This window comes from Gorilla gorilla, chromosome 17 (genome assembly GCF_029281585.2).
Source record: "Gorilla gorilla gorilla isolate KB3781 chromosome 17, NHGRI_mGorGor1-v2.1_pri, whole genome shotgun sequence".
Taxonomy (NCBI): domain Eukaryota; kingdom Metazoa; phylum Chordata; class Mammalia; order Primates; family Hominidae; genus Gorilla; species Gorilla gorilla.
The window spans coordinates 62,192,520-62,220,174 of NC_073241.2; the positions used below are offsets into that span (position 1 = coordinate 62,192,520).

The 27,655-nt window shown below is 32.8% G+C and overlaps 1 protein-coding gene across 2 annotated transcripts in view; it reads right to left on the reverse strand.

Annotated features, from left to right (window-relative positions):
* Positions 1-27,655, reverse strand: part of CCDC178 (coiled-coil domain containing 178) — a 495,421-nt gene that overhangs the window by 23,156 nt on the left and 444,610 nt on the right. For both annotated transcript variants that reach the window (XM_019013747.4, XM_055368060.1), the window contains exon 22: positions 15,933-16,067. In XM_019013747.4, the coding sequence (XP_018869292.3) occupies positions 15,933-16,067 (135 nt within the window). The remainder of the gene's footprint in view (positions 1-15,932; positions 16,068-27,655) is intronic.

The following is a 27,655-nucleotide window of genomic DNA, read 5'->3' on the forward strand; positions in this document are numbered from 1 at the left end:
GGCAGTAACTGAAGCAGGTTCAAACCCTACTAAGGTACATAGAAGTCTGTACATTCTGTAGTGTAATGACAATGTCCTTTGAGCTTTCCTGACTTAACTGTCCCAACCTGAGACTTTAATTCTGCAAGCTTGCTGCCTTCCTTTTTGGTTAAGGGTTGATTTATAGTGGAGTCACTCAAACAAGGGCTCAAACTGAAGTGACCACAGGCTGATTTTTAACTAAGAGGGATTGTTCACTAAGAGGCATTAAGGGTGGAACTCACAGTTGTCAAGGTGTTAGTCCACAGATTCATCACTTTCTGGTTATGAGTCTCTGGACCCGTAACTTGGCTCTCTACAATTCAGTTACCAAATCCCCCAAATGTGGTAACAAGTTCTCCCATCCTATCTGAGAAGTTTGTTACAATTATCAAGTCAGATATTGATGAAACTGAAACCTATTAAGTGAATGTAAGGTAAATTTATGTCTTATATTTGACTGGATTCTAGTTGGTTTTGTCAAGATCATAAACACTCATTTGGAAAATATTCCCTTTGCCAACTGAGGGATCTGCAGGGGAAAGGAATGAGAAGAGTTTTCAAGTCAAGGTTTGGTCATGTTAGATGATTTTCTCCTATTGATAATATGTGCAGTTTCTTACATGAATGAAAATCCAAAGGTTAAGCCTCCTATGTTTAAGTACCTATGAGACTCTGTTGGATTGAGGTAGGATACATAGTGCATTGAACTTTAGTTCTCATTTGGTGTACACTTTCTATGAAACAAAAATAAAAACTGAGTCTGGCTCATTTTAACTCTATAACATGCCATTCTCACATTGTTTTACTGAGTCCCTTTCTCCATTTTCATAATTTTCTCTTTGTCTATGGTCTATGATAGACTTGGCACCATTTATGAGAACAAGGCTGCTTCAACTTTTCATCTTTTTTGAGTTTTCTTTTAAAAATGTATCCTAATTTTTTTCTCTTGTTATAACTGCACTGTTCATTGTTTTATGATCTTGATACTTTTGGATGAAAAATCATGTGTCTGAGTTAATCTCACATCAAAGCAGCATCATTATATAATGATGATGCTAAGTTGTATGAAAAATACCTACTGGATATGCTCCATTAGTCACTAATTTTCAAATGAAAAGTTCTGTCTTTGAAAAACTCCTCTCCCCCACACCATTGACATGGCTCTTCCACTTGAAAAATGTCCTGCTGGCATAAAGTGAATTAAAAAAAAATAAAAATGCTGGAGTCTTTTGTTGTTGTTGTTAAGTCTAAGAAAAAATCAGAATACATAAGATTTATGTCTTTCTAATAAAAGTGATCAGCAATAAGCGTATTTTATTTTAAAATCAAGGGAAGAAATACATTTTCACTTAATATGTCATTTAACAGAATAAAAAGAGTAGATCATTTAATTCATGGAATTGAATATTGACAAATGTTTTACTAATCTCCTAAAGCTACATCATATTGACACATTGTGAAATAAATGCACTTTTATCTTAGATATCAATATATGAATTGTGTTTATCTTTTGTTTATCTTTAAAGGGAAGGAAAATAGGTGATCCAAGGCTACACTTTTTATCCACAGGCACTCATGGATATTGTCAAAATCTTCCAGATATTTTGAGAGGTGAGAGAATCAGAAAACAGGTATCACAACCAATGAATAAAAAGCAAAGAATTAGAGAATAAATGGTTAGAAACAGAGTGAGTGGAAACAACTTTGAGGTGAAACAGGAAATTAGAGACTAGATGGGGAAGAAGGAGCTCTTAAACACACTCAAAGGGAGATTTTGACAACAGTCAATATTTGAAAAAAATAGAGTAGATTTGGTTACATCAACAGTCAAGAAAAACTTCATTTATTCATTTATTCAACTTTCTTGTCAGGATACGTCTAGGTGCTAGTCTAGGTTCTATACGCTAAATGCTAAATTAGGTGCTAATTAAGCAATAAAGATAATCCCTAAATTGGACCCACAGAAATCTGGTCTTGATCACATCTCTGACCTCATTTTGTACTCCTCTCTACCCCAGCACTATGCTTCACCCATACAGGACTTCTAATTCTACCCCAAAAATCGATTCAGCCTGATGTCCCCTGGATTGTCAATTTCACCACTTGGGATTAATCCTGCACGAACTTTCTAATTATGTTCAAGATATTTCTTAATTTTTCTTATAATTAATTTTTTGACCCATAATATATTTACAAGTGTGCAATTTAATTTTCAAATATTTAAGGGATTTTTCAGATATCTTTTCATTATTCATTTATAATAATTCCATGTTGTTAGAAAACTTATTCTTTACTATTTCAATCATTTTACTTTTATTAATACTTGCTTCATGACCCAGGATATGGTCTATATTTGGAAATTTTATATGTTATGTATACACTTTAAAACAATCATATGGAGCTATTTGGGATGGACTGTTTCTTAAATGTCAATTAGGGCAAGTTGGTTGATAGTGCTGTTCAACTCTTCCATATTCTTACTGGTTTTCTGTCTTTATGTTCTATTAACTCCTGAGAGAGGAGTATTGAAATCTCAAACTATAATTATACATTATTTTATTTATACTTTAAGTTTTCTCAATATTTGCTTTATATATTTTCAACTTTTATTAGATACACACATATTTAGGGTTTTTTATATGTGCTTGATGAATTCATTAATTCTTTTTATGAAATGTCTCTCTCTATTCCTGATGATATTTCTAGTTGAGAAATTTATCTGATATTAATATAGACTCACCAACCATATTGAGCTTGGTGTTGCATGGTATACTCTTCCATCTTTAAAACTTTCAAGTTACCAGTCTTTTCTTTTGTAAAGTGTGTCACTTACAGACAATTTAAATTGAGTCTTGTATGTTATCTAATGCAGTAGTTCCCAACCTTTTTGACACAAGGGGCCGGTTTCGTGGAAGACAATTTTTCCACAGACAGAGCAGGGAATAGTTTTGGGATGAAACTGTTCCACTTCATATCATCAGGCATTCGATTCTCATAAGGAGCAGGCAGCCTAGATCCCTTGCATGTGTAATAGGATTCGTGCTCCTATGATAATCTAATGCTGCCATTGATCTGACAGGAGGCAGAGCTGTGTGTAATGCTTGCTCCTGGCCGCTCACCTTCTACTGTGCAGCCCAGTTCTTAATAGGCCATGGACTGGTACCTGTCTGCAGCCTGGGGGTTGAGGACCCTTGGTCTAATGTAATATATGCTTTTTAGTGGGAGATTTTAATCACTTTGATATAATTTTTGATGTGCTTGGATTTAGATCTATTGTTATTTTTTCTCATTGTTTTCTATTTATTTTTTATTTCTGTTTTTCCTTTACTGTCTTTTTTTTTAGGGTTAATCAAATACTTTTTAGAATTCCATGTTAATCTGATCATTGGCTTTTTTGTGATATCACTTTTCATTTTTAAAAGAGAGTAACAATATACATCTTTCACTTAGTCTCCGTGAGTCAATATCATAATCATTTTATATTTAAGACTTGCACCACAAAATTCTATTTATTCTCCTATCTTTTATGCTATTACTCGAATTTATTTTGCATTTATATATACTGTAAATCTTATACTACAATGTTGTAATTTTTGTATCTAAATTCAATTGTCTTCTTAATAAATGAAGACAATAAAAAGAGAGTCTTTTACATTTGCCAGTATATTTCTCATAGCTATTCTTCTTCCTTCCTTTCTGTAGATACAGGTTTTCTTCTGGTCATTTCCTTCAAGCTGAAATACTTCTTTTAGCATTTACTGTAATGCAGATCTACTGGTCAACAATTCTCTCCACTTTCATGTATCTAAAATATCTTTGTTTTGCCTTTAATTTTGAAAGATATTTTTTCTGGGTAGAGAATTCTGGGCTGATTGTTTTTGTATTTTATTCTTTCAGCAGTTTGAGATATTCTTTTATGTCTTCTATTCTCCATTTTTTCTGATAAGATGTTAGAGGTAATTTTTTGTTTCTTTTCCTCTGGCTGTTTTTAAGATTACCTCTTTATTTTTGGTTTTCAGGAGTTTACTATGATTTACCTTGGTATTTTTTTATATGTATCTCTTTTGGGAGGTTCTTTGAATTAATTGGATCTATAATTTATGTTTTTCACCAAAATGGCCATATTATTTCTATACTTTTTATGGTTTCAGTGCACTCACCATCGGCAGATAATAAATCAAGTTACATTAATACTATACAAAAAATACCTAAGAAGTGCATGCTGATATTTTAGCACTCGGTTTGGTAACTGAGTGGTCAAGAATGATTTACTAAATATTTACTACATTTCTGAAATATCAACCCTAAATTAGCCTGATATTTCTGGACTTGTTAAAGACCTTACTCTAACTCTTGTTTCACACTGTCTTCCTCCAACATAACCTAATCTCAGTAAAAAACACACAGGGAATTGCCATGGTATAGTGGTTAAGAACAGGTACCTCACAGCCAAATTGCCTAGGTTTATGTCCTGAGGATGAGCATGGAGGACGAAGTTTGACACATAGTAATGGCTAGATAAATGCTGCATTAAATAAAAAGAAACAAAACAAGAATGTCTATTCCATATCCCAGGAATCTGTTTCCTAAGTCCCTCATACTTCTCTGCTTTGAGCTGCTTCCCTTTCCCCACCTCACAGTGTTTCCATTCTTCCCTTTATATTCAGTTGCTCATTCCTGTTTTAAATCCCACTCTTACAAAGGCATTTCCCTGAATTCAGGCTGAAGTAATTCTTCCTATTTCCTGGCCAATTGTAAAGTTTACTCTCTGTACCTGGTAATATTTAATCATGTAATTATTATTCCTGAATATTTTTATATCTCCCTCTTCATTTCATCTCTGATGCTCCCCGTGTTGCATTTTTATGCTCTACTAATATAAAATTGTTAGTCATTTTCCCTGTACACAATACTGTTTTTGTTCTCATATATCTTTGCTCCCTGTTTATATAACCCCCTGACTACCTTTTGTTGATGTACCCTCACCTTGCAAGATGTAGTTTATGAGTTCTCTCCTTCAGAGAACTGGCCTTCCATTCTCAGGTTGAGCTAAGTGCTCTTCTTACTGCCCTCATTTGTATTTACACAATATATTGTGTCTACCTCCTCTATGAGATTCAAGCTCTTTAAAGACAGAGAGTATGTCTTCTACCTTTGTACCACAAGTGTCTAGCAAAATGCCTTTCATATTGTGGGAATCCCTAAAATATGCCTTGAAATTAATTGATCTTTTTCAACTTAGCAGCAAACTCCTTAAGGTTAAAAACATGATGTGTATTGTATACATTATGTTGGTAATCAATAAGTACAGAATAAATTCAGTGTTTCAGAATGTTATGGTAATTTACATTTTACCCATATCAATCAAAATGGAATTGTAGAGGCATTTGACCACAGGAGAATAATAAGATAATCATTCCTAAAGGTAGGGGTGTAGAACAAATTAGCTTATAAACTCAGCTTAGAATTTTCTGACTCTAACTTTTGGCAAAAGGCACTTATTCATTAGCTATAGTCAGCTTTAGATGAGGGTGGAATGCTGATTTACATCTAAAGGAAGATATTTGGTTAAATGTGGCTCATTAATTTGGATGTTCTAACTAAGCATTTGTTTTCTTTTTTTTGTTTATGCGTTTATGCATATGTTAAAGGCTGAGGCAGGAATCATTAAATTGAAGTTGTCCAAGCATTTATTTTATTACATCATATGACTAGAGGTGTTGTGTGCCTATATGAAGTTTCTTGAATTCTCAAGTTTGCAATGACATCCATGGAGTCACCAGTTCCTGAAGGGAAAATGACTGGGAAGTATGAATGTTTCCACGATTAATTAATTTTGGCAAAATGTTGAATTTTCAGAGTCGTCTTAACACAGTACCAGGAGAAAAAAGAGAAGAAAGTGAGCTAAGGTAGTCAGGGCACATTACTGTGTACAGGGCACATTGTATATACGTCATCTCATCTAATTCTCACAGTGACCCTTGGATAGGTGCTGTTTATACCTGCTTCACGTCCCAGATGATACAAACCAAGTCAGCAACCAACTTGTCAACCCATCTACTCCAAAACTCAGACTCTAGCATTCAGAGCGGTTAAGTGTATATTTTCAGTTCAGAAAATATCCCACAGAAAGAGAGATTTTTTTAAAAAGTTTACCCTTTGAACTGTTTATTTACACAAGCATTAATGCAAAAAACATTTCTAGAATGTATTTCAGCATCTTTCCTGTCCTTTCATATGCCCCCCTCTCTATTTTGTTTTTCTCATTAGAACAGAGCGGGACTGTATCTTTAACTTGTTTGTTTACTGTCTTTTTTCCACAACTGGAAGGTAAGTTCCATTAAGTTAACGATTTTTGTCTGTTTTGCTTGCTACTGTATACCCGGCACCTCAAACAGTGACTGGCACATAGGCTTACAGTAATTATTTACCTAACAAATTAATTGTAAAACAAAATAAAAATATATCAATACATGAGCAAAAATGAGCAAAATTTCTTTCTCACCAATCCCTTCAGCCACACAGATCACAAATCCTACTTCGTTTCCAAAAATTCTGTGTCAGTAAGTGTGCATCCTTCTAGACCTATTTCTGCAGATTTAAATATGGATAGTTACAGGTAAAATATAAACACACAACTGAAATATAGACTACTGAAATAAAGAATGTTATGCATTTATTTTTACCTAATTAAGGTCATTTGGTTAAGATGTTATTCTGTATGTTTTTCTTCTTTTTACTATTTCTTTGACATAATTTCTTGGCTTCCCAAAGTTCCTCCTGATTCTTTTAAAGTCCTGTTTAGCCTGACATATTTTAGATATATGTGTGTTTATTTATGTCTTCATATATTGATGGATATTTACATTGTCTTCAATGGGTATTTACATTGCCTTCAATTTTTCACTATCACTAGTGCTATATTATGAACAACCTTAGAACACGCTTCTTGGTACACAAGTGGGAGTGTATCTTTAGTATAAAATATGACATTGTTCTATTAAGGAATATAGGATTTTAAATTTTGAGGACAACATAGTCCTCAACAGAATATGAAAGTTTACTTTTCTTTACACTATAATCACCACTAATTAATGTATTTGAAAAACATGCCAGCATGATGACTGAAAACAAATTATTTTATATTATTAATTTTTTTGTACTTCTGATATTTGGCATTTTTTCATATATCATTTATTCATATATGAAACTTGAAATATTTTCCTATTGGGTTATATTATTTCTTATTGATTTAAATAAATGCTTATTTTATATATAAAAATATATAAGATATATAATAGAATCAATTTTTAATTATATCTTTTTCCATGAAAATGTATTTATTTTTATGTAGTCAAGTTTATTCCCCTCAGTGTACCTTAACACTATACAACATTTTATATTTTAAAAAATAGATTTTAAAAGTGTTTACCCTATAATGTATATAAATATACAAAATAGATATACAAAATAATCTATTCTGTATATTTTGGATATTTACTTTTATCTCACATAGCTGGCAAGTGAATAGTCCATCTCATCATATACAATTTGAAATCCTACTCTCACTATATTCTAAAGTCTAAGTATTTGTGGGGCTTTTCTTGGATTCTTTGTTCCAGTGAGCAGCCTCATGCCTGCTGTCTGTTTTGTAAAAGAATTTTTATTGGAACACAGCTGCATCCATTTATATACTACTGTCTATGGCTGCTCTCCTGTTACAAGGCAGAGTTGAGTGGTTGCAACAGAGACTGTATGGCCTGGAAAACTAAAAATATTTATTATATGACCCTTTAAAAAATGTTCATCAACTATTCTGTTTTACAGATTTTTCTATCCATTCTTGCATTAATGTTGTGCTGTGTTAATTTAATTAATATAACTTTTTGATATATTTTGCTACTCAGTGGCATAAGTTCCCTCACCCCAACCCAACAACAATTTTTCCTTTTAAAAAGTGTTAGAGCTATCCTTGTGGATTTTAATCTTCGAAATACATTTAGAATCACCTTCTTGAGCTTCACACACAAATTTTGTTCGGATTTTGAGTATGATTGTATTGAATGGATTTTTATTTATGGATTTTTAAAAATTTTGGATTTAAAATTTGATATCTAGGTATATATATGTAATCTTCACATCCATGCAAATGATATATGTTTACTTTTATTTGGGTTATGTCTTTCTGGCATTGTTTAGTAGCTTTCTCCAAAAAGATTGAGCTAAATTTTTGTTAATTATGGTTAGAAACTATACTTTAGATTGCCATTTTAAATAACTCTCTTATTAATTCTAAAGTTTTTTTTGTTGATTCTCAGTTTTGTCCATTTTCTGAGTGGTATCTCTACCTTCTTTATCAAATTATCAAGTACATTTTATGAAGTTAAATTTGTAAACTATTTTGTAACTTTTATTAGAATAAGTATATTGTTATTGTTAGCAAATGCTTCTCAGCATTGATTAAAACTATGCTGCCTTTCTCCCTTAATCTGTGTTTATATTAAATTACATTAACATATTTTCTAAAGTTGAATCTCTTTGCAATTGAATCACAACTCACAGGTTTTGATATGTGATGCTCTTTTTTTTTTTATTTCCAAAAAGTTCAAGATGTGCCAATATTTCCCATTGTGATTGTGGATTTGTCTAGTTTTCTTTGAATTTTAACCAGATCTTACTTCATATATTATAAAGTTATGTTGTCATGTGCATTACATTCAGGATTGATGTCTTAGACTATATCTTTTATTAACATAAAAGATCCAAATTTGAGTTTTCTGATTCTTTATTTCCTTGAATTTTCTCTCTCTCATTTTAAAATTGAAATTCTTTATTCTTTTTTTTTCCAGGATCTTCATTCAGTTTCTATTTGCTTGAAGTGCATTTCTTCTAAATAACATGAATTTTGCTTTTATGACCAATCTACAAGTCTGTAACTTTAAACTGTGCAATAAAACCATTTACAGTTATTAGTATCATTAATGCATTTAGCCTTACTTTATACATTTTGTTGCTCTTCCTGTACTCCTTGCATTTTGAATTATCTAATTTTTTATGGTACTTTTTTTTCTCTAGTATTTTGAAACTGACAAATTTTTTGTTTTGTTTTTAAATTTTATTTGAATGGAATCATATAGAATGTTCTTTTTATATTGGTCTAATTTAATTGTGTTTATAATTTTCATATATACTTTGGTTTTTTTAAAATTTTTTGATTGATCCATTATAATGGTACCTATTTATGGGGTACAATTTGACATTTCAATACCTGCATACACTATATAATCAGGATAGATAGCATATTCATCTCCTCATGCATTTATCATTTCTTTGTGACAACACTCAAAAACCCCTCTTTTAGCTATTTTGAAATGTACATTATTGTTAACTGTAGTTACCCTATTGTGCAATATATTAGAACTTATTTCTCCTGTCTAATTGTAACGTTGTACCTGTTGACCAATCTCTCCCCATCCTCCTCTTCTCTAGCCTCTCCCCATTCTCTGATAATCACTGTTCTACTCTCTATTTCTATGAGACAAATATTTTAAGATTCCACATGTGAATGAGATTATGTGGTTATTTCACTTTCTGTGTCTGACTTATTTTACCTAACATGATATCCTCCAGGTTCACTTATGTTGTCTCAAATGACATGATTTCATTCCTTTTTTTATGGCTGAATGGTATTCCACTGTGTAGATATACTACATTCTCTTTATTCATTCATTTGTTGACGGGCATTTGGGTTGATTTCAAGCGTTGGCTATTGCGAATAGTGCTGCAATGAACATGGGAATGGGAATGCAGATATGTCTTTGACACAGTGGTTTCATTTCCTTTGGCTATATACCCAGTGGTGGGATTGCTAGATCATGTGGTAGTTATAGTTTTATTTTTTGAGGAATCTCCATACTGTTTCCCATAATGGCTGTACTAATTTACATTAGAAAAATCCAATTTTAGATTTATCGTATATATTCTTAAATTATAGGCAACTATAATTAAATACTTTTTCTATTACCATATAGAGTGAACCAGTAATATTTAGGAGTTTAATGTAATTCCTTGAGCATAATATCTCTAAATGTATATATATTAAAAGTCCAAAATGCATGTTTTCTATAAATTCTTCTGTGTTTCAAAAGATCACACAGAATCAGAGATTTCCTTTTACATCACGCTGCTAAGTGATTTTAAATTTCTGTTGTGGTTTTTTTCCTGACTTTCCTTCATTTACACAATTCTTTTCCAGAAATAGGAAACTATCCCTATATCTAGTTGTTTGTGTATGTGTGTGTGTGTTAAATGATTAAACCTATGCTATCAGAATTCCTGGCAAAGCACCCAGTGAATGCTTCTGTTTAGTAACTAACAGAACTGTAGGCACCTAGAGGTAGAAAGAACTTTCGGAGTTATCACATTTAATCTTACTAAACCAGTTCACTATCTCAACAAAATTTTTATACTTATGTTCCAAGAACTGCAGCTGGTGCCAGGGAGATGAAGAAGAAGAAATAAGACATGCTTTCTGAGTTGAGAAGACTCACATACTAGTGGGTGAGAAGGCACAGACACACACACAGATATTTGCACAAAGAGGTCATAGGAACCTACTAGGCGGAGCACATCCCTGAGGAGGTGCCCTCTGGACTGACCCCCAGTCCAATTGCTTCCCCTCAATCACTGCAGTAACATCTTCCCTAATGCACCTGGCCTGTTTAATCTAACATCCGAACACCAGAAGTGCACGCTTGGACAGAAATACTTGTTACAAAATTTATTCCTGTTGACCCTAAACCCACTTTCCAACCTCTCCCATGATTTGTTCCCAGTGTTGGCTTCTAGAGCTCAACAAACTATATATACCAACCCTTACTTGCAGTCCTTCAGATATTTGTCCTTCCAAAGCCTTTGTCCTTCGTGTTTAAACATTCCAACTTTTTTTATATTTCTCCCACTCTTTAATCTTTCTTATATTGCTGCTCTCTAGTGTGTCAATATGACCCTTAAGTTATGCTTCCCAAACTTGTATAAAATACCACAGATATTCTCAATGTAAGAAAAAGTGCAACTTATCTTATGGGACTTACCTCCTTCCAGATAAAAATGCCTCTGCTTACTCAGTCTAAGACCACATTCATATACTGTAGCTTCTTCACTCTCTCATTTAAATGATTTGCTAATGCTCAGTCTTTTTTCCAAATAACATGCCAAAAAGGTAATAAATACCACAAGTTTAAGTAAAAATAAAAAATAATGGGAGGAGAAAGGAAATGATAATAGTACTTCGTAAGAGCTCTGACATGAAGTTAGGACCTCATATAAAATATGCCATACACTGTCAGAGTCAAGAAGTTGTCTGTGATTACTAGGGCTGGGACAGGCCTTTGGTTCCAAGTTTATAATAGCTCACTTTCGCTCATATTAAAATTGTGGTCAACTGAAATCCCTAAATCTTTTTCATATAAAGGGCTTCAAAGTCAAATACACCAATTCTTTGTTCCAGTTATAACTCATCTTATTGGTTTCTGCTTGATCATGTAATTCAAAAGCTTATCTGGCCCACCTGGTTTTCTGCCAACTGTAGATCTGCCAGTCACGCCTTTGTGTGGCCCTGTAAGGAATTGTTCCAAGGCCAAGGATAAAACAAAATTTCTTTTTTTCTGTTTAACTGATTTTTGAATTGCTTTTCCTCAATATTGGTTATATACAATTTACTTTTCAAAACCTTCATCAAATGATTTTCGCATTGAATAGTTCACTAAAATCTTATGGCATCATTTTAATACTACCTTCAGAATATGAAACACTATTTAGAACCCCCGACATTGGCACTTAAAGGAATCGAGATACTAAGCCACAGGAAAATGAAAACCAATAGCATCTGGTCTGTTATGCAATTTTTAGTCATGTTGGATCATGTTGTATACATTAATACCTGCAGATTCACTCCACAAATACATTAAGTCACTCTAGCATGTTTTCCTTTAAAACAATTGGATATAAGTGAAAACAAGATTGACATAGGGTATTATCAAGCCCCCTAGTGGCCTTGCTACAATACACCCTAAAATACAACCCAGGGAGAATTGAAAGGATTTCACTGATGGTATAAAGGCCTGAAGGAGCTTAGAATCTTCCAGAAAGGAGGACAAGCAACATGTAGGAGTGGTTAGCTGCTGAAAATACAATTGTGGTTTGTGGGTATATACAGGGTACAAGTAAAGTAGAATTTAATTCATCTTGCACAGAAAGGTTGGGGAAGGACTCAGAATCATTTTGAATTGATTGGAATTGATCCAATGATTTGAATTGACCCAATTCATCAGATTGAATTGGGTCAGATGGTTTTATTTATTTATATTTTATTATTTATGTATTTATTTTTATTTTACTTTAAGTTCTGGGATACATGTGCAAAATGTTCAGGTTTGTTACATAGGTATATATGTGCCATGGTGGTTTGCTCCACCTGCCAACCCATCATCTAGGTTTTAAGCCCTGCGTGCATTAGGTATTTGTCCTAATGCTCTCCCTCCCCTTACCCCCCACCCCACTACAGGCTCTGGTTTGTGTTGTTCCCCTCCCTGTGTCCATGTGTTCTCATTGTTCAACTCCCACTTATGAGTGATAACACACGGTGTTTGGTTTTCTGTTCCTGTATTAGTTTGCTGAGAATGATGGCTTCCAGCTTCATCCATGTCCCTGCAAAGGACATGATCTCATTCTATTTTATGGCTGCATAGTATTCCATGGTGTATATGTGCCACATTTTCTTTATCCAGTCTGTCACTGATGGCCATTTGGGCTGGTTCCAAGTCTTTGCTACTGTAAATAGTGCTGCAAGAAACATACATGTGCATATGTCTTTATAGTAGAATGATTTATAATCCTTTGGGTATATACCCAGTAATGGGATTGCTGGGTCAAATGGTATTTCCAGTTCTAGATCCTTGAGGAATTGCCACACTGTCATCCACAATGGCTGAGCTAATTTACATTCCCATCAAAAATGTAAAAGCATTCCTATTTCTCCACAACCTCGCCAGTATCTATTGTTTCCTGACTTTTTAATAATCATCATTCTGACTGGCTTGAGATGGTATCTCATTGTGGTTTGGATTTGCATTTCTCTAATGATCAGTGATGATGAGCTTTTTTAATACGTTTGTTGACCGCATAAATGTCATCATTTGAGAAGTGTCTGTTCATATCCTTTGCCGACATTTTCATCAGGTTGTTTTTTTCTTGTTAACTTGTTTAAGTTCCTTGTGGATTCTGGATATTAGACCTTTGTCTGATGGGTAGATCACAAACTTTTTTTTCCCATTTTATAGGTTGCCTCTTCACTCTGATGCTAGTTTCTTTTGCTGTGCAGAAGCTCTTTAATTAGATCCCATTTGCCAATTTTGGCTTTTTTTGAAATTGGTTTTGGTGTTTTAGTAATGAAGAATTTGCCCATCCTATGTCATGGATGGTATTGCCTAGGTTTTCTCTAAGGGGTTTTACGGCTTTGGGTTTTACATTTAAATCTTCAATCCATCTTGAGCTAATTTTTGTATAAGGTGTAAGGAAGGGGTCCAGTTTCAGTTTTCTGCATATGACTAGCCAGTTTTCCCAGCACCATTTATTAAATAGGGAATCCTTTCCCCATTGCTTGTTTTTCTGAGGTTTGTCAAAGATCAGATGGTTGTAGATGTGTGGTGTTATTTCTGAGGTCTCTGTTCTGTTCCACTGGTCTATTTATCTGTTTTGGTACCAGTACCATGCTGCTTTGGTTATTGTAGCCTTATAGTATAGTTTGAAGTCCAGTAGCATGATGCCTCCAGTTTTGTTCTTTTTGCTTAGGATTGTCTTGGCTCTATGGGCTATTTTTTGGTGCCATATGAAATTTAAAGTAGTTTTTTTCTAATTCTGTGAAGAAAGTCAATGGTAGCTTGATCAGGTGTTTTTAAACAGGCATGATAAAAATGAGTATTGCAGAAACAGGGAAGAGTATAAACACAAAAGAAGAAGAATGAGTTTCACAGCAAGTTTCTTAATTAGCAAGAATTTTGGAGTGGCTGAAACATACTAAAGAACTGAAGCAGAGAGAAGATGAAGCTGGGATTATTAGCACAAGCTGGGTTATGAAGATTGTTGTGTACCATGCTGAAGGTTGTAGACTTGATTTTTTTCCCCAGAGGATTGCATATTTCCACTGTTTTGTAGTAAGATTTTGAAAATTGTATTTTCACATTTTTATTAAAAGCCAAAATTGAAATATTCTAAATGGAAGCCATCTCCAATAGATAAGAAAATGAAGCACTAATTTATGCTGCTCACGTTCCCCAAATACAATCCAACCTTGCTGCTGTGTCTCTAGGTGCTGAGTAGTTGAGTTTCCCTACCTATCCTATCCCATCCCTTCATTTACACTGTTATGTAACAGCCATACAAATAAGCAATTTAAAATCAAGTTTGGTAAACAATATGTTGGTGAAATTCTCATAAAAATTAAAACAAGGATTATTGAAAGGTATGAATTAGAGAATCACTTTACTGATATTCAAATAATTTCTAATGACATTTTTAATATTTGAAAAGATATAATAATTCACAGTGAGAATTTATCATTTGTAGATTTTTAAGAACATTTGGACAAAAATATAGATTTTTCTAAGATACTAATTAGAACATGCAGATTACTTTTAAATATTTAAAATAGATTCACCGGTTCCAGCCACAATATAATGTGTTACATTTTAACAGACTTAAGGAAAACAAGATGCTCCTGACTTCTAAAATAATGCAATTGTAGTTTGTACTCAAGTTTGTACATAAATTTCTACTAAATCTACATGTTTTAAGCACTGCCTTTCAAAATCTTCCTTTTTCTTCTATTATTTTAAATTTTTTCTTATAACCCACTGTCAAAACAACCCATACATAAAGCGCACACACACACACAACCCTCAGAAGAAAATATCAAAAAATAGACAACAGCAAAAATGAAATTTGAAATCGCTTCACAGCTTTTCAAGTGCTTTGCAAAATCTTCCTTTACTTGAATTAAAAGTAATATGAAGTGCATGTATAATAAAATGTTTAGAAAAAGATTTGGTTTAGGGTTCAGCATTCATTTCATATTACTGAAAAGTGTGATTTTATGTTTTTGTTTTTCATAGAACAGGCATTCTAGTTTTTGTTACTTAATAGAACAAGGTAGTATGTGTTTTTCTTTGGGAGGTCATGTTTTATGCAGGTAGTAACATGTGATATGGTAAAACATTAATTTTTTAAAAGTTTAAGTAATATTTAAGAATTGTCTTCACATATTTAATGTGGGTTTCTAAAATATATCATTCTTAAAATGAAACAATGTATCTGCTAAATGTTTTTATTGAAACAAGGAGTAAAATCTCACATGCATCTAGAACCACAGCTACTTTCTAGTCTCAAGTTGCTTATCTTTCAAATAAAGTCATTTCCAAATCTGCTTAGGATGAGCCTCTTGCAAAATAGAAAAGACAACAGTTAAACTAAGTAAACATAAGAGGGTTATTTTCACTGAAGTGGATTTTGCACAAAATCAGCACAAGGTATCTTGTGTCAACATCTTTTAAACAGCTGGATGACATCTGCAAAGCCTGAAGATTTGAAAAAAAAATTATTTATACTAAATGTATTTATAAAAATCAGTTCTGAGGTTTGTGAGAAATAAGTCCAATCTCCCTTTTCTCCCAAAGTATGCATGGTATATGTGCTAACTTACTGAATTCATCCTTCATGCAATTCCAGTTTATTAAAGAGGTTAAAAATTTATAAAACTCTGATGGGATATGGTTTTAATGCTTCATCACACTACCCATCATTTGCTTTTCAATCTAGATCAGAATGATCTTTCCTACTTCCCTGCAATCACCTACCTGCACAGCTAATATTTTCTGAATACTCTCCTGAGAGTCTGTCTGGAAGTTGGCCAGCCTCATCTGGCTGAAGAGGACCACCAGTTTGAAGTGCTCCTGCCACAGTGTGTGCATCCTTCTCTGCAGCTGACAGAGCTAAAGGGAAGAGGGAGGGGAGAAAACACAAGTCAGAGGAGGAGAGGAAATTAATGGCAGTGTTCAAGAAGAATGATGGAGGGAAATATAGAAAGCAGTCAATAGCCCATTCTGCACTGCACAGACCTGACAGGAATTTCACAGTCTCTTGATTTTTCAGCCCACTCATGTGCATTCATCAGAAACCAGTCACATCTGGCCGCCAGGATGGGGGGTTAATTTTCTCTAAATGCCTCAGCAGTTTTGTTCTAGCTGAGGCAAACTCTGTGACTGCAAAGCTGATGAGTAAAATATTTCTACTTCACCCAGTTTAACTCAAAACCGATAGCCTCGGGACATATTGAACCTTTCTTGAAAAAAATCATCTTTTGAAGCCGTTTTGAATGGCACATCAGGTCAAGCCAAAGTTTAAAAATGCAACTTTAAGACTTTGATGGACACCATCACTGCTTTTTTTCCTCATAAAGCTTACCATTGCTTGGCAATGTGTGCTTTAGAGCATGACAAAACTAAAGAGAATTAACTTAGCCATCAACTGCTGAGGGAGAACAATAACAAGGAAGAAATTTCCAGCTAGAACTCCCTATTAATCTACCTCCCTCTGACCATGTGACATGGAAACATCTCACTGCACTAAAGCATAGTGGACGCGGTGTTAAGAAGTGACATGTTTAATACAGGATCTGTACAGAAAAAGAAAGAATTCACCTATGACATGTGCTAGATCATTTGGAAATTTAATATAAAAACCAAAAGAAAACAGTGGACGTTTTATCAAAACAATGTACATTTGCCCTTCACCAGTTACCGTAGGCACGCCATACAGAATTATTATAATAAGGCATTTTCAAAGGGATAAACATAAAATTAACAGTAAAAACAGTTTCTTAAGAATCCCAAACATTTATAATGAATGCTTATATTATATATTTATAATGAATGTATATATCATATGTTTATACAATATAATATATTCTGTCACTGAAAACTCTTGGTTTTGGGGATGTGGATAATTGCTGATATCAGCTCATTTTTAGCATATTTTGCAGAATGAAAAAACAAAATTCACATCCAAACATTTAATATCAAACACAATTTTTATATTAAATACTTCCTCATACCAGAGTAAAAACATGTTAAAAATGTGGCTATCTAATGGGTTACATATGCAGGATCCTCTGTAAAACATCAGTAAGGAGTGTATGTAAAATTTGGGAATGCTTTTGTATATATATTTCAATAAAACAATTCACTTAACTAAATACTTGGTATTGCATGTAAATTGTTTACCATCATTATCCTCATTATGCATTGTTATAAATAACACATATGTATTTGTGTTTGGTTCCCAGGAAAATAAAGCCTCTATTTTTGGTTAGTTGATTAGGAAGAAGAAAAGACTTTGAAAACTATAGGTATTTCAGCTTACTAAATGCTGAATTACATTGTCCAGAACCAGTTTATGGGCATTTCAGATAATTTGGGCTATTAAATTAAAACTTAGCATTATTATTTGAAGAGAAATTTTGACAAACTTAAAAAAAATTGTGTTTTCTTTAGTATAAGCCAAGCCTGACAGTCAATGTGGGGAGGTATGCTGTATCTTGATATACTCATTAAGACATTTGAAAAGTTTAGTTCATTGTGTATGTTCACAACTACATAAAGAGTCATATTAAGACTGTAATTATTGTTCAGGGACAGGGGAAGGGTCTGGGTATTGGGGGTTCAGGAATGATCCATAGGAGGTAGCACTAGCCCTATATTACCTAATGTATGCATCAATGGTTTAAATAATATTAATTAAATTTGCTTTAACAATAAGATGCAGAGCACATGTATATTTAAATTAGAAATTACTTCAATTTGAAACAGTGGACAAGGCTAAAGAAGCTGACATTTGTGTCAAGTAAACACTAATAGCAGAAGAAAAGAACCATGACAAATATTCCTGAAAATAATTTCATAGCATATATATGTTTGAAATTTGTGTGATTTTTACACTGGTCTTTATTATTAAAATATGACCTTGCAGTTTACAGATTTTTTTAAAGGGCAAAAATGAAATGAGTGTGAAGGAAATTTTACTTGCTTAAAAAATAAAATTATCAATCAGTTTTACTAACAGGATATCTCATTTCTGAAATTACATGTGGAAATATATTTTGAAACACATATTGCAGTATAGTTCTTTATATACTACCTAAATACATTGTTTGCTGGGGTAAACATCCTGAATGAAGAGGCCATAATCTTATAGATAAATACAATTTGCTAAATGATGCTTAACTATAAATTGTCTGTTGTGGGTGGAGGCTCTGAAGAGATTAGATTTTTGCTATTTTCTTAACAAAGACAAATAATCTGTCAACTTTCTCAATTCTTGTCAATGTGACTTATTTAAACAACACAGTTCATAGGCTGATTGTATTCACAGTGGGCCTATTGAGATAGCTTCTTTGATTAACCGCCGTTTACAGCTGAGAAATCTATATTTTAAAGAGGTTAACTTGCTTTAGGTTATTCACTTCCGTCTAACTTAAAGTTTAAGTTATTAACCATGATGCCATATCAGTTAAAGTTCAATGGCTTTTCTCTTTCTCTCTCTGATATTTTAGCAGTCACTTCTAGGTTAAGGATAGTCATAAAGACTGCTAGAAACACCCAAGGGTTCCGTAGACCTTTGCCAGAGAGTTTCCTGGAAAATAGGCTGTGATGCAAAATGAACATCTAGATATGCTTGTTAGACATTAGTAAGAAGTGCATGATAAAACCTTACCACATAGCATAGGTTTTCAAATTATTGTCTACCTCAGACCTTAGTTTACTAGTTCGTTGTAATTTGGAATTTTTAAGACAACAACAAATGGGAGCCTACCTTGTACAAAAATTGGACAATAGACTATTAAGACAAGAAAAGTTCACAGCAATAAGCCAGAAATAAACGATTTTCAAAGAACGGCTGTAGGATGAACTCTTAGCCTTACTGAGTGGAATCAGATATCTCAGTGAAAAGTCACCTACAGCAAAATACCACTTTAATTTTCTCTAGTATTTTTCTTATTCCAAGGCTGTAGTTATTTGGAGCCAGCTTAGCTCTCAGAATACCTTATTATTTCCTCCAAGAGATCCTAGGATACTCGGAACTACACCTATGAACAAAGATTTGTTTGTCAAAGAAAATAATAAATTAATACTATTAGAGTAGCCACAAATATGACAAAAAGCAAGTAATGGAAAGATGAGCTGTAGAGGAATTCCTTAACAACAAGGTAAATTTTGCAAGCGGGAGCGCTTCAGCACGTGTAAACAAAGCAAACTGAATAGTAATGTTTTCTACAGCCACAAGTCAAATGAGGAGAAGCAGCTGTACGCAGTGTCTATTTTTATTCAGTTGTCTGTATTCTAGCTTGAGGTAGCCATAAAGGCCTTGAATTTATCCATATTCACATGTTAACTGAAGCCTCTTAAACAGAGAAGTTTTTAAGAAACTAAGAAAGAGTAATATCTCAAAAAAGAATTTTTTTTTTTTGCGGGGAAATCAATAGCTAATAGGCCTATGGAAAAACAAGAACCAGGAAAAGGAAGAATTAAAGACAATCTTAAAGAGAGAAGAACCAGTATCCAATAAAATAACATATGCACACAAACACATTTGCACACAAAAGACAAAAAGACTATTCAAAAGAATATTTAAGGAAAAACAACTAAGATGCTGCAAAGAATGATTGATTATATCAAATAGCTATGACAACAATTATTTTAGGAAAGTGATTATGAAAAAAACCCATTTTAAGATGTCAGCAGACAGTGATCACTTGATAAATGTTTATTAAAATGGACCCAACTTGAACTGATAAAAGTTTACCTGATAAAAGGTATAAACCAAAAACTTCCATCAAACATTTTACTAAATAAACTTCAGAAATCTTCCTGGGGATGTCGGGCAAAATAAAGTAAGGATATCAGAAATCAATACCCCTTTATAAAATTGTATTGCAGATTCTTGTCAAAACAATAAAAAAGCAGAAGGACAAAAGATAGCTATAAGAGTTAGAAAAAAGGCCGGGCACGGTGGCTCACGCCTGTAATCCCAGCACTTTGGGAGGCCAAGGCGGGTGGATCACCTGAGGTCAGAAGTTTGAGACCAGCCTGACTAATATGGTGAAACCCTGTCTTTACTAAAAATACAAAAATTAGCCAGGCGCGGTGGCGGTTGCCTATAGGCCCAGCTACTAAGGAGACTGAGACAGGAAAATCGCTTGAACTAGGGAGGCGGAGGTTGCAGTGAGCAGAGATTGCGCCATTCCTCTCCAGCCTGGGAGACAGAGTGAGAATCCGTCTAAAAAAAAAAAAAGAGAAAAAAAAGTCTATATGAGAAATCCAAGAGGCTCTACAAAACAACAAATGGAGGTGATGAGGGTTTAGGAGCTTTCTGCCTATAATATCTGCACTGAAAAATTAATAACTTTTTTTTTTTTGAGACAGAGTCTTGCTTTGTCGTCCAGGCTGGAGTGCAATGGCGCGATCTCAGTTCGCTGCAACATTGCTTCCTGGGTTCAAACGATTCTCCTGTCTCAGCCTCCCGAGTAGCTGGGATTACAGGCGACCCCTGCCCCCACGCTGGCCTAATTTTTGTATTTTTAGTAGAGACAGGGTTTCGTCATGTTGGGCAGGCTGGCCTTGAATTCCTAACCTCAGGTGATCTGCCCTCCTCAGCCTCCCAAAGTGCTGGGATTACAGGCATGAGCCGCCGCGCCCGGTCCATTTTTATAAATCAATATGAACAATTTTGAATTGTAATAGAAAAATCCTATTTATTACCATAAAATAAAATGAAAGGTACTTAGGTTTATATCTATTAAAAATGGGCAAGATTTTATAAAGAAAGTTACAAAATATTTTGAAGAATAAAGACTGAATAAATCTGGAGGTATAATGTGGTCATATATGAGAAAAGTGTCATGGACAAATCAGTTTTCCACAAAGTAGTCTACAATCTCATCAGGTTTCATGAAAGTTGATCTAAAATTCACATGGAAGAATAAAGGACTGAGAATATGTAATGAGACAACTGTGAAACAAGAGAACAAGCCTGAAAAATTTGACATGTGATATATATAATTTATCTTAAAGCTGTAGGAATTAAGAGTAATATTGGGATCATCCAAAGAGAGCATTTGATCAGCAAAGAGAGCTGAGTAACAGACACATGCATATAAAATGTAACATATGACAGAGATATCACTACAAATCAGTGCGGAAAGGATGGCTAATAATTGGCTAGCTCCATGCAACATAAAATAAAATGAGATCCTTAACTCACAACATAAGGAAAATAAAAGTAAAGTAGATTGAAATGAGGAAAGTTAATCTTTAACAATTTTTTAAAAAAACATGACACAACTTTATGGCTTTGAGGAAAGGAAGAATTTTTAAATAAAAATTAAAATGATAACTTCAAATGGAAAAAAATTGACAAATCTAACCACATTTAATTTTTTTAAGTTAAATTTAAACAGAGTAACCATATAAGCTGCAGGTTTAGAGAAGATTTTAATAACACAGCAGACAAGGATTAATTTCTTTAACATATAAAAAGCCCCTATAAGTCAATAATAAAAATAGAAACAGTATACCAGAAAAACATGGGCAAATTATACACATAGGCAATTCACATAAAAGGAAAGCTATTTGGCCTGAAAACATTTGAAAAGTTTTTCAACTTTAATAGTAGGATATGAATAAATAAAATTCAAACATATCATATTGTCAAATACTAACAAAATCTGTCAATATCAAATTTTGGTAAAGATGTGAAAAAAATTAAACTCATATGCTGTTCAAATTTGTGTATAATTTGATACAAAAACTTTGGAGAACAAACTACAATTTCATATTGAAAATGAAGTTGTACTTTCCCTTTGATCCAGCAATTATACTTAAAGCTACATACTCTAGACTTGCTATAGTAAAAATTTGGAAACAATCTAATTGTCTTTGAAGTAATGAAAAATACATTATGGTATGTTCATACCCTAAACCACAGCATTTAAAATAAACACACTGGCTGTATGTGGTGGCTCATGTCTGTAATCCCAGCACTTTGGGAGGCCAAGCCAAAGAGGATTGCTCGAGCTCAAGAATTTGAAACCATCTTAAGCAACATAGTTAGACTCTGTCTCTAAAAAAATAAAATAAAATAAACACATTAAAATTGCAGGTGGTATGTATGTTAGAGAAACAAAAAAATCTTACAAATAATACTTTTTGTTTTAATTTTATCACTATGTAAAAATGGCATTAAGAAAATTGGAATGGTAAACACAAAAGTTTAATTAACCACAAGAAAGGAGGGGAATAATAATAGGAAGAGGCAGACTGAGGATTTTGAATGCATCTATATTGGTTTAAACATGCAAAACAAATATAGAAAATGTCAGGATTTACAAAGCTGGTAAGGTTACACAGAAATTTATTAGAAACTTGTTTACTTATAGTTCATATATAACTCTGTAAATTACTGCATGCTTAGTTGTTTCATTAAAGAACAAAACCTATGTTAAGGTGACATCTCTGCAAGAAAGGCATCCTCCACATTTTGTGGCTTAGAATGATTTACTTTCAGAGAATTTATTATAATTTGTTTGTTAAGGGTATCCTATTATATGTGACCATCTGCCAAAGTACAAAAATGGCTTTTTGTACAATATTTTTGTTATATACCCACTAAATATGATCTTACCTATAATAAACAAAATATCTGAAATACTGAGTTTATATCATTAAGGAAAAAATTACTACTTTCAGCTGCCTCATAAAATTATTGGTATTTTCCTTCATCCCACTCATACAATTAACACAGTTGTTGGTTAGTGACTTCATAACTTATTTCATATGAAATTAAAGATTGCCATATGTAAAATATTTTCATGAGAATTTGAATTTGCTAGTTTCAAAAGGTAACCATAGAGCTCAGATGTTAAAAATATATTAACCTTAATAAACAGATATTTTTGTCAGCTTATACACGTATCATATGCTAATGTGTTGAAATAATGACTAGTATGTTTTTTCCTTAAAAATTCCTTAAATTGTGTCTGTGTCTTACAGAACATAAATATCATTGAAAACACACTTTGGATAAAATTAAATCATTTTTAGAGACATATGGTACCAAAAATTAACTCCCCAAAGCACATCATTTAACTGGCTTTTGCAATTTAAGAACCCTGGAAAAAAAAGAAAGGGAACGTTTCAAGGAAATGAGAAGTGTCCTTATAATGAATTTCTCCTTATAAGAATCAGACATCACAACAGTCTTTTTAATTAAAATACAAATACCATATGTATAGTTATCTGAAAATGAACTATAAATTGTTTTGCCAGGAAACAAAGACCAGTCAATACTGAAAACAAAAAGTCCTTTAGAATACAAAGATGATAGTAACTGGCAGGGTAGACAGTGCATGAACAGCACTCACAGTTCTTTGTCTATGAATAATGATTTGTTCATTCTGGATTTGTGAAAACATACAACTGCTGGATTCAAATCTGTGAAAGGGATTTTTGAAAATACCTTATTTATACTTTTTTGGATGAAAAACATCTTTATAAAAACTGGAATTTATACAGATCCAGTTTCAACTGGTAGTTGAAAAGAACATAGAATTTCTCCACATGCAACATGAAAACCCATTAGATACAGAATCCAAACAGAAAATTAACAGAATTGCTGCGATAAACAATCTTTATCAATACAACATGTAGGACAAGTATGAAAAGTGTGGAACAATTCCAAATTTTTGAAGTAAAAATTACCTCCCAGGATAAATTAGCAGAGCACACAGGGTTTTTAGGGCGGTGAAAATATTTTGTATGATACCACAATGGCAGATACATGCCATTATACATTCCTTCAAACCCATAGAATGTACAACACCAAGAGTGAACCCTAAAGTATGAACTTGGAGTGACGATGATGTGTCAATATAGGTTCATCAGTTGTAACAAATGTACCAGCTGGCATGGGTTGTTGATAATGGAGGAGGCTATGCATGCATGCGGAAAGGGGGTATTCAGAAACTCTCTGTACCTTCCACTCCATTTTGCTGTAAGCCCCAAAACTCCTCTAAAAAATAAAATCTAAGAAAAAAACCCACTTCTCAGTACACTGGAGTGGGAATTGGGAGTAGGTGCATGGTGGTGACAATGTGTGACAATTGTTAGAGGTTACAGTATTTCTGAAAGATGCACATGTATGCATGGTTTAATTCATCACAGGTACCTGAAAATTTGAGAGTTCATCTGATATAATTGGCAGAGAGTTTGGAAGTTTCTTAGGTAAGAAGCCTGCAACCTAAGAATAGAAATATTACAAATAATATTTTGGGAGAAGATGAAGGCATTTCAGAAGTCCGTATTTCCTATCTACAAACACAGTCAAACAAATAGTACAACTGTAGAAGCAGCTCTAAGATTTATTCACATTTGACAAAGAAGAGAAAAAAATGCTGTATCCTGTAGATTTGCATTTGCACCTTAGGTAATCTAATTAAAATCATATTTAAAGCTTTGACAAAATATGATAAAGGCCATCTGGAAAAAATAATGAGCTTTTCCTATAGGAATTTATTTTAGATAGAAAGAAGGTAGATAATAGCACAAATACATTCATTTATTTGCACTAGAATATTCAAATAATGGTTACAATTTCAATCTGCTTGTAAGTTTTCACATACTGAAAGCATACTGTGTTTCTCAATTTCTGACAGATAGATAAAACTGATAAGTGAAGGTATGTGCATGCAATTTTAATTCAACAGAGTGATGTGAAGTGCAGCTCACAAGGCAAATAGCATAAGCCTTATCAGTTCTGTTTATTGTAATAACCCAAACAATAGCAATTATAAACTACTCCACAGATTTTTGGCAAGGCAGGAATGACAGATATAAAAAATCCAGTTAATACTGAGCTATTTATAGTACTCAGTTACAAAGCTATACATGTACAATATACAAATATCAAAAGTAATGAGATATTTCTTTATTACCAAATCCATTTCACAGACTAGTGTTAAAGATCACATAGCTCATTTCTGGAAATATCTTTTATTAACTGCTTAGATGTACTTAAGAAAAATAAGACCCACGTGCACTCCCAATTTTGGAGCTGGCATTTAAGAAAATTAAAGAAGAATTATTTAATTACTCTAATTATATAAAAATAATGTATTCGATAATTCTGCATTTGGATCTCTGCTAATATATAAAACCTTGGTATGACAGAGAGAAAGCTGACCTACACAGACACTATTAATTTTTGTACTGAATAGTTAAAAATCAAGTATATCCTTTTATATGAATATGCAAATGTATTTCTTTGTATACTTTATAATAATACACACTATTACATATAACAGATAATAATTCATCTTTTTTCATATTTAATAGTAGTAACAACCTGCAAAACTTAAAACCTTCTTAGTTTGATAATGTGGTTATGAAATAAAATTACTGCATTCTGGTAGATTTTGATAAAAATGTGTAAAGACAGTAGTTTATATATTTTGCTTAAGTTGCTAAAATTCACACTGAAATCCCATGAACAGTTCAATAAGAAATAAATGAATGAACGTATATGATTAATTCTAAAATTATTGTTCCTTGTGATTGAAAAAATTGTTAAACCAATAATAAAACAAAATTATATAATAAAATTACCCTCACAATAAAAATCTAACTTTTCTCAAATGAATAATTGTTCAAAAATGGTTGAAGATAGAATTACATGACAGCTAAATATGAAAGATTACACTGTCAAACATAGAGATGAACATATTTTTGAAGCATACACTTCCTTGCCTGCTTGTCAGTCTTTTGCCAAAAAGTAATTAAGTCCCTTGATTTTAAAATGTGGCCAAATAAATGGTCTAAGTTGGCACTTTTGGTTTTCATTTATGAGCTGTGGTTGAGCAATTTTCTCTAATGATTATCCACAGTATATCTTTATAGTCTTCTGAGACCCACTTATTTTAATGCAAAAAATCAAGAAAATGCTTTAAAAATTACATTTACCTAAAATTAATTCACAATAAAAACATTATTCGAAAAAGATTAATTATAGAGCTCATTGGTTTATTTCAAAATTTCAAGAAGAAATATAGTATATTTTTACTTTTAAAACATTAAATTTCATTATAAATACCCCCAGCATTTTTATTTCTTTTACACACAAGTAAACATAAATGCTTATGAAGTTATTTGTTTTAAACAATTTGCAAAAATTCAACTGCAAATGTAAATAAAATACACCACACAATCATGCAATGCGGGACAGCCTAAGTGTGGAAACTAGTCTACAGCTATAAAAATCATGGGTCAGAAAGTATAAGCTTCATTTAGAATGCAAAACTCTGACCCTATTATTGTCTTAGCTTCTTGTTAGTGATCTAGAATTGTTTTAGCACTAGAAGAATGGCAAGAGTAAGAAGAAAATCTGAAAAGTAGTGCAAATTGTCACAGATGCCCAAAATTTATAAACTCATTTGCTGGCTTGCACTGGTATATATAATTAAATCCAGGTTATGACAAATATTATCAAATATATTTATAATAAAACAATGCTTTTTCTACATTAGTAACTAATACCATTCTTTCAGAAAACATTGTGAACTAAATTGAAGATACTCAAAGAATCTAAAAAGAACATAAATAGCAATGATTAATATAAATGGAATACTATTGACTCATATTAAGGAAACTACAGATGTTCTACCACACTCTGGAAATTTATTATGGTAGCAGTAGAAGGAAGGATCACTGGATATTTGAAAACCTAAGCAGATCTAGGTATTACTGGGCTATGTGACTTAGTGTCATTTGAACCTTGATTGTCTCATGCAAGGAACAAGCATAGTTCTACCAAACTGGATTCAATATAAAATACTCATTCTTAATATAGAAAGATATTTTTGTTTTTGCACTGTTTCTAACATAGAGATACAACATTTTAGATAGGGTTTTGAGTTTTTTGGCCTAGTTAATTTATTCCATGTATTTTGAGAATAGGCAAAATGTAATGAAAAATTATGAAAAAAAGAGTTCACTAGACACTCTGAAGAGTGCTTTAATTTTAAAACAAAATCAATTCTTTATACAAATATTTTCATTGCATTGATGGGTTTAGAACACATAAGAAATTCCCCTGAGAGAATCTGGAGAACCATGAGTGAAACTTGAGTAGTGAGTAGCCACCAATTCCAGGTAAGTGAATGATCTCTGCATGTACACTCTCTAAGCCTAGATTAGAGCTGAGGACTCCTAAGTTTTTGTTTTCCCCTTGGCTTGCAGAAGAAACTAGTACAAATTGTCTCTGGAAAAAAGCAATCTTAAACTGGGACACAAGTTTTATAGAGATGAAGATCTATTAAGTTCTAGTCAACTGAATATATTAATACATAGTAGAAACAATGAGATTCGCAGGAACAAACAAAAACTACCAGGAAGAGTATTATTTCAGAACAAGGATAATAAAGAGATATTTTAGATAAACTGAAACTGAGAGTTTATTTCTATTGAACCTTCTA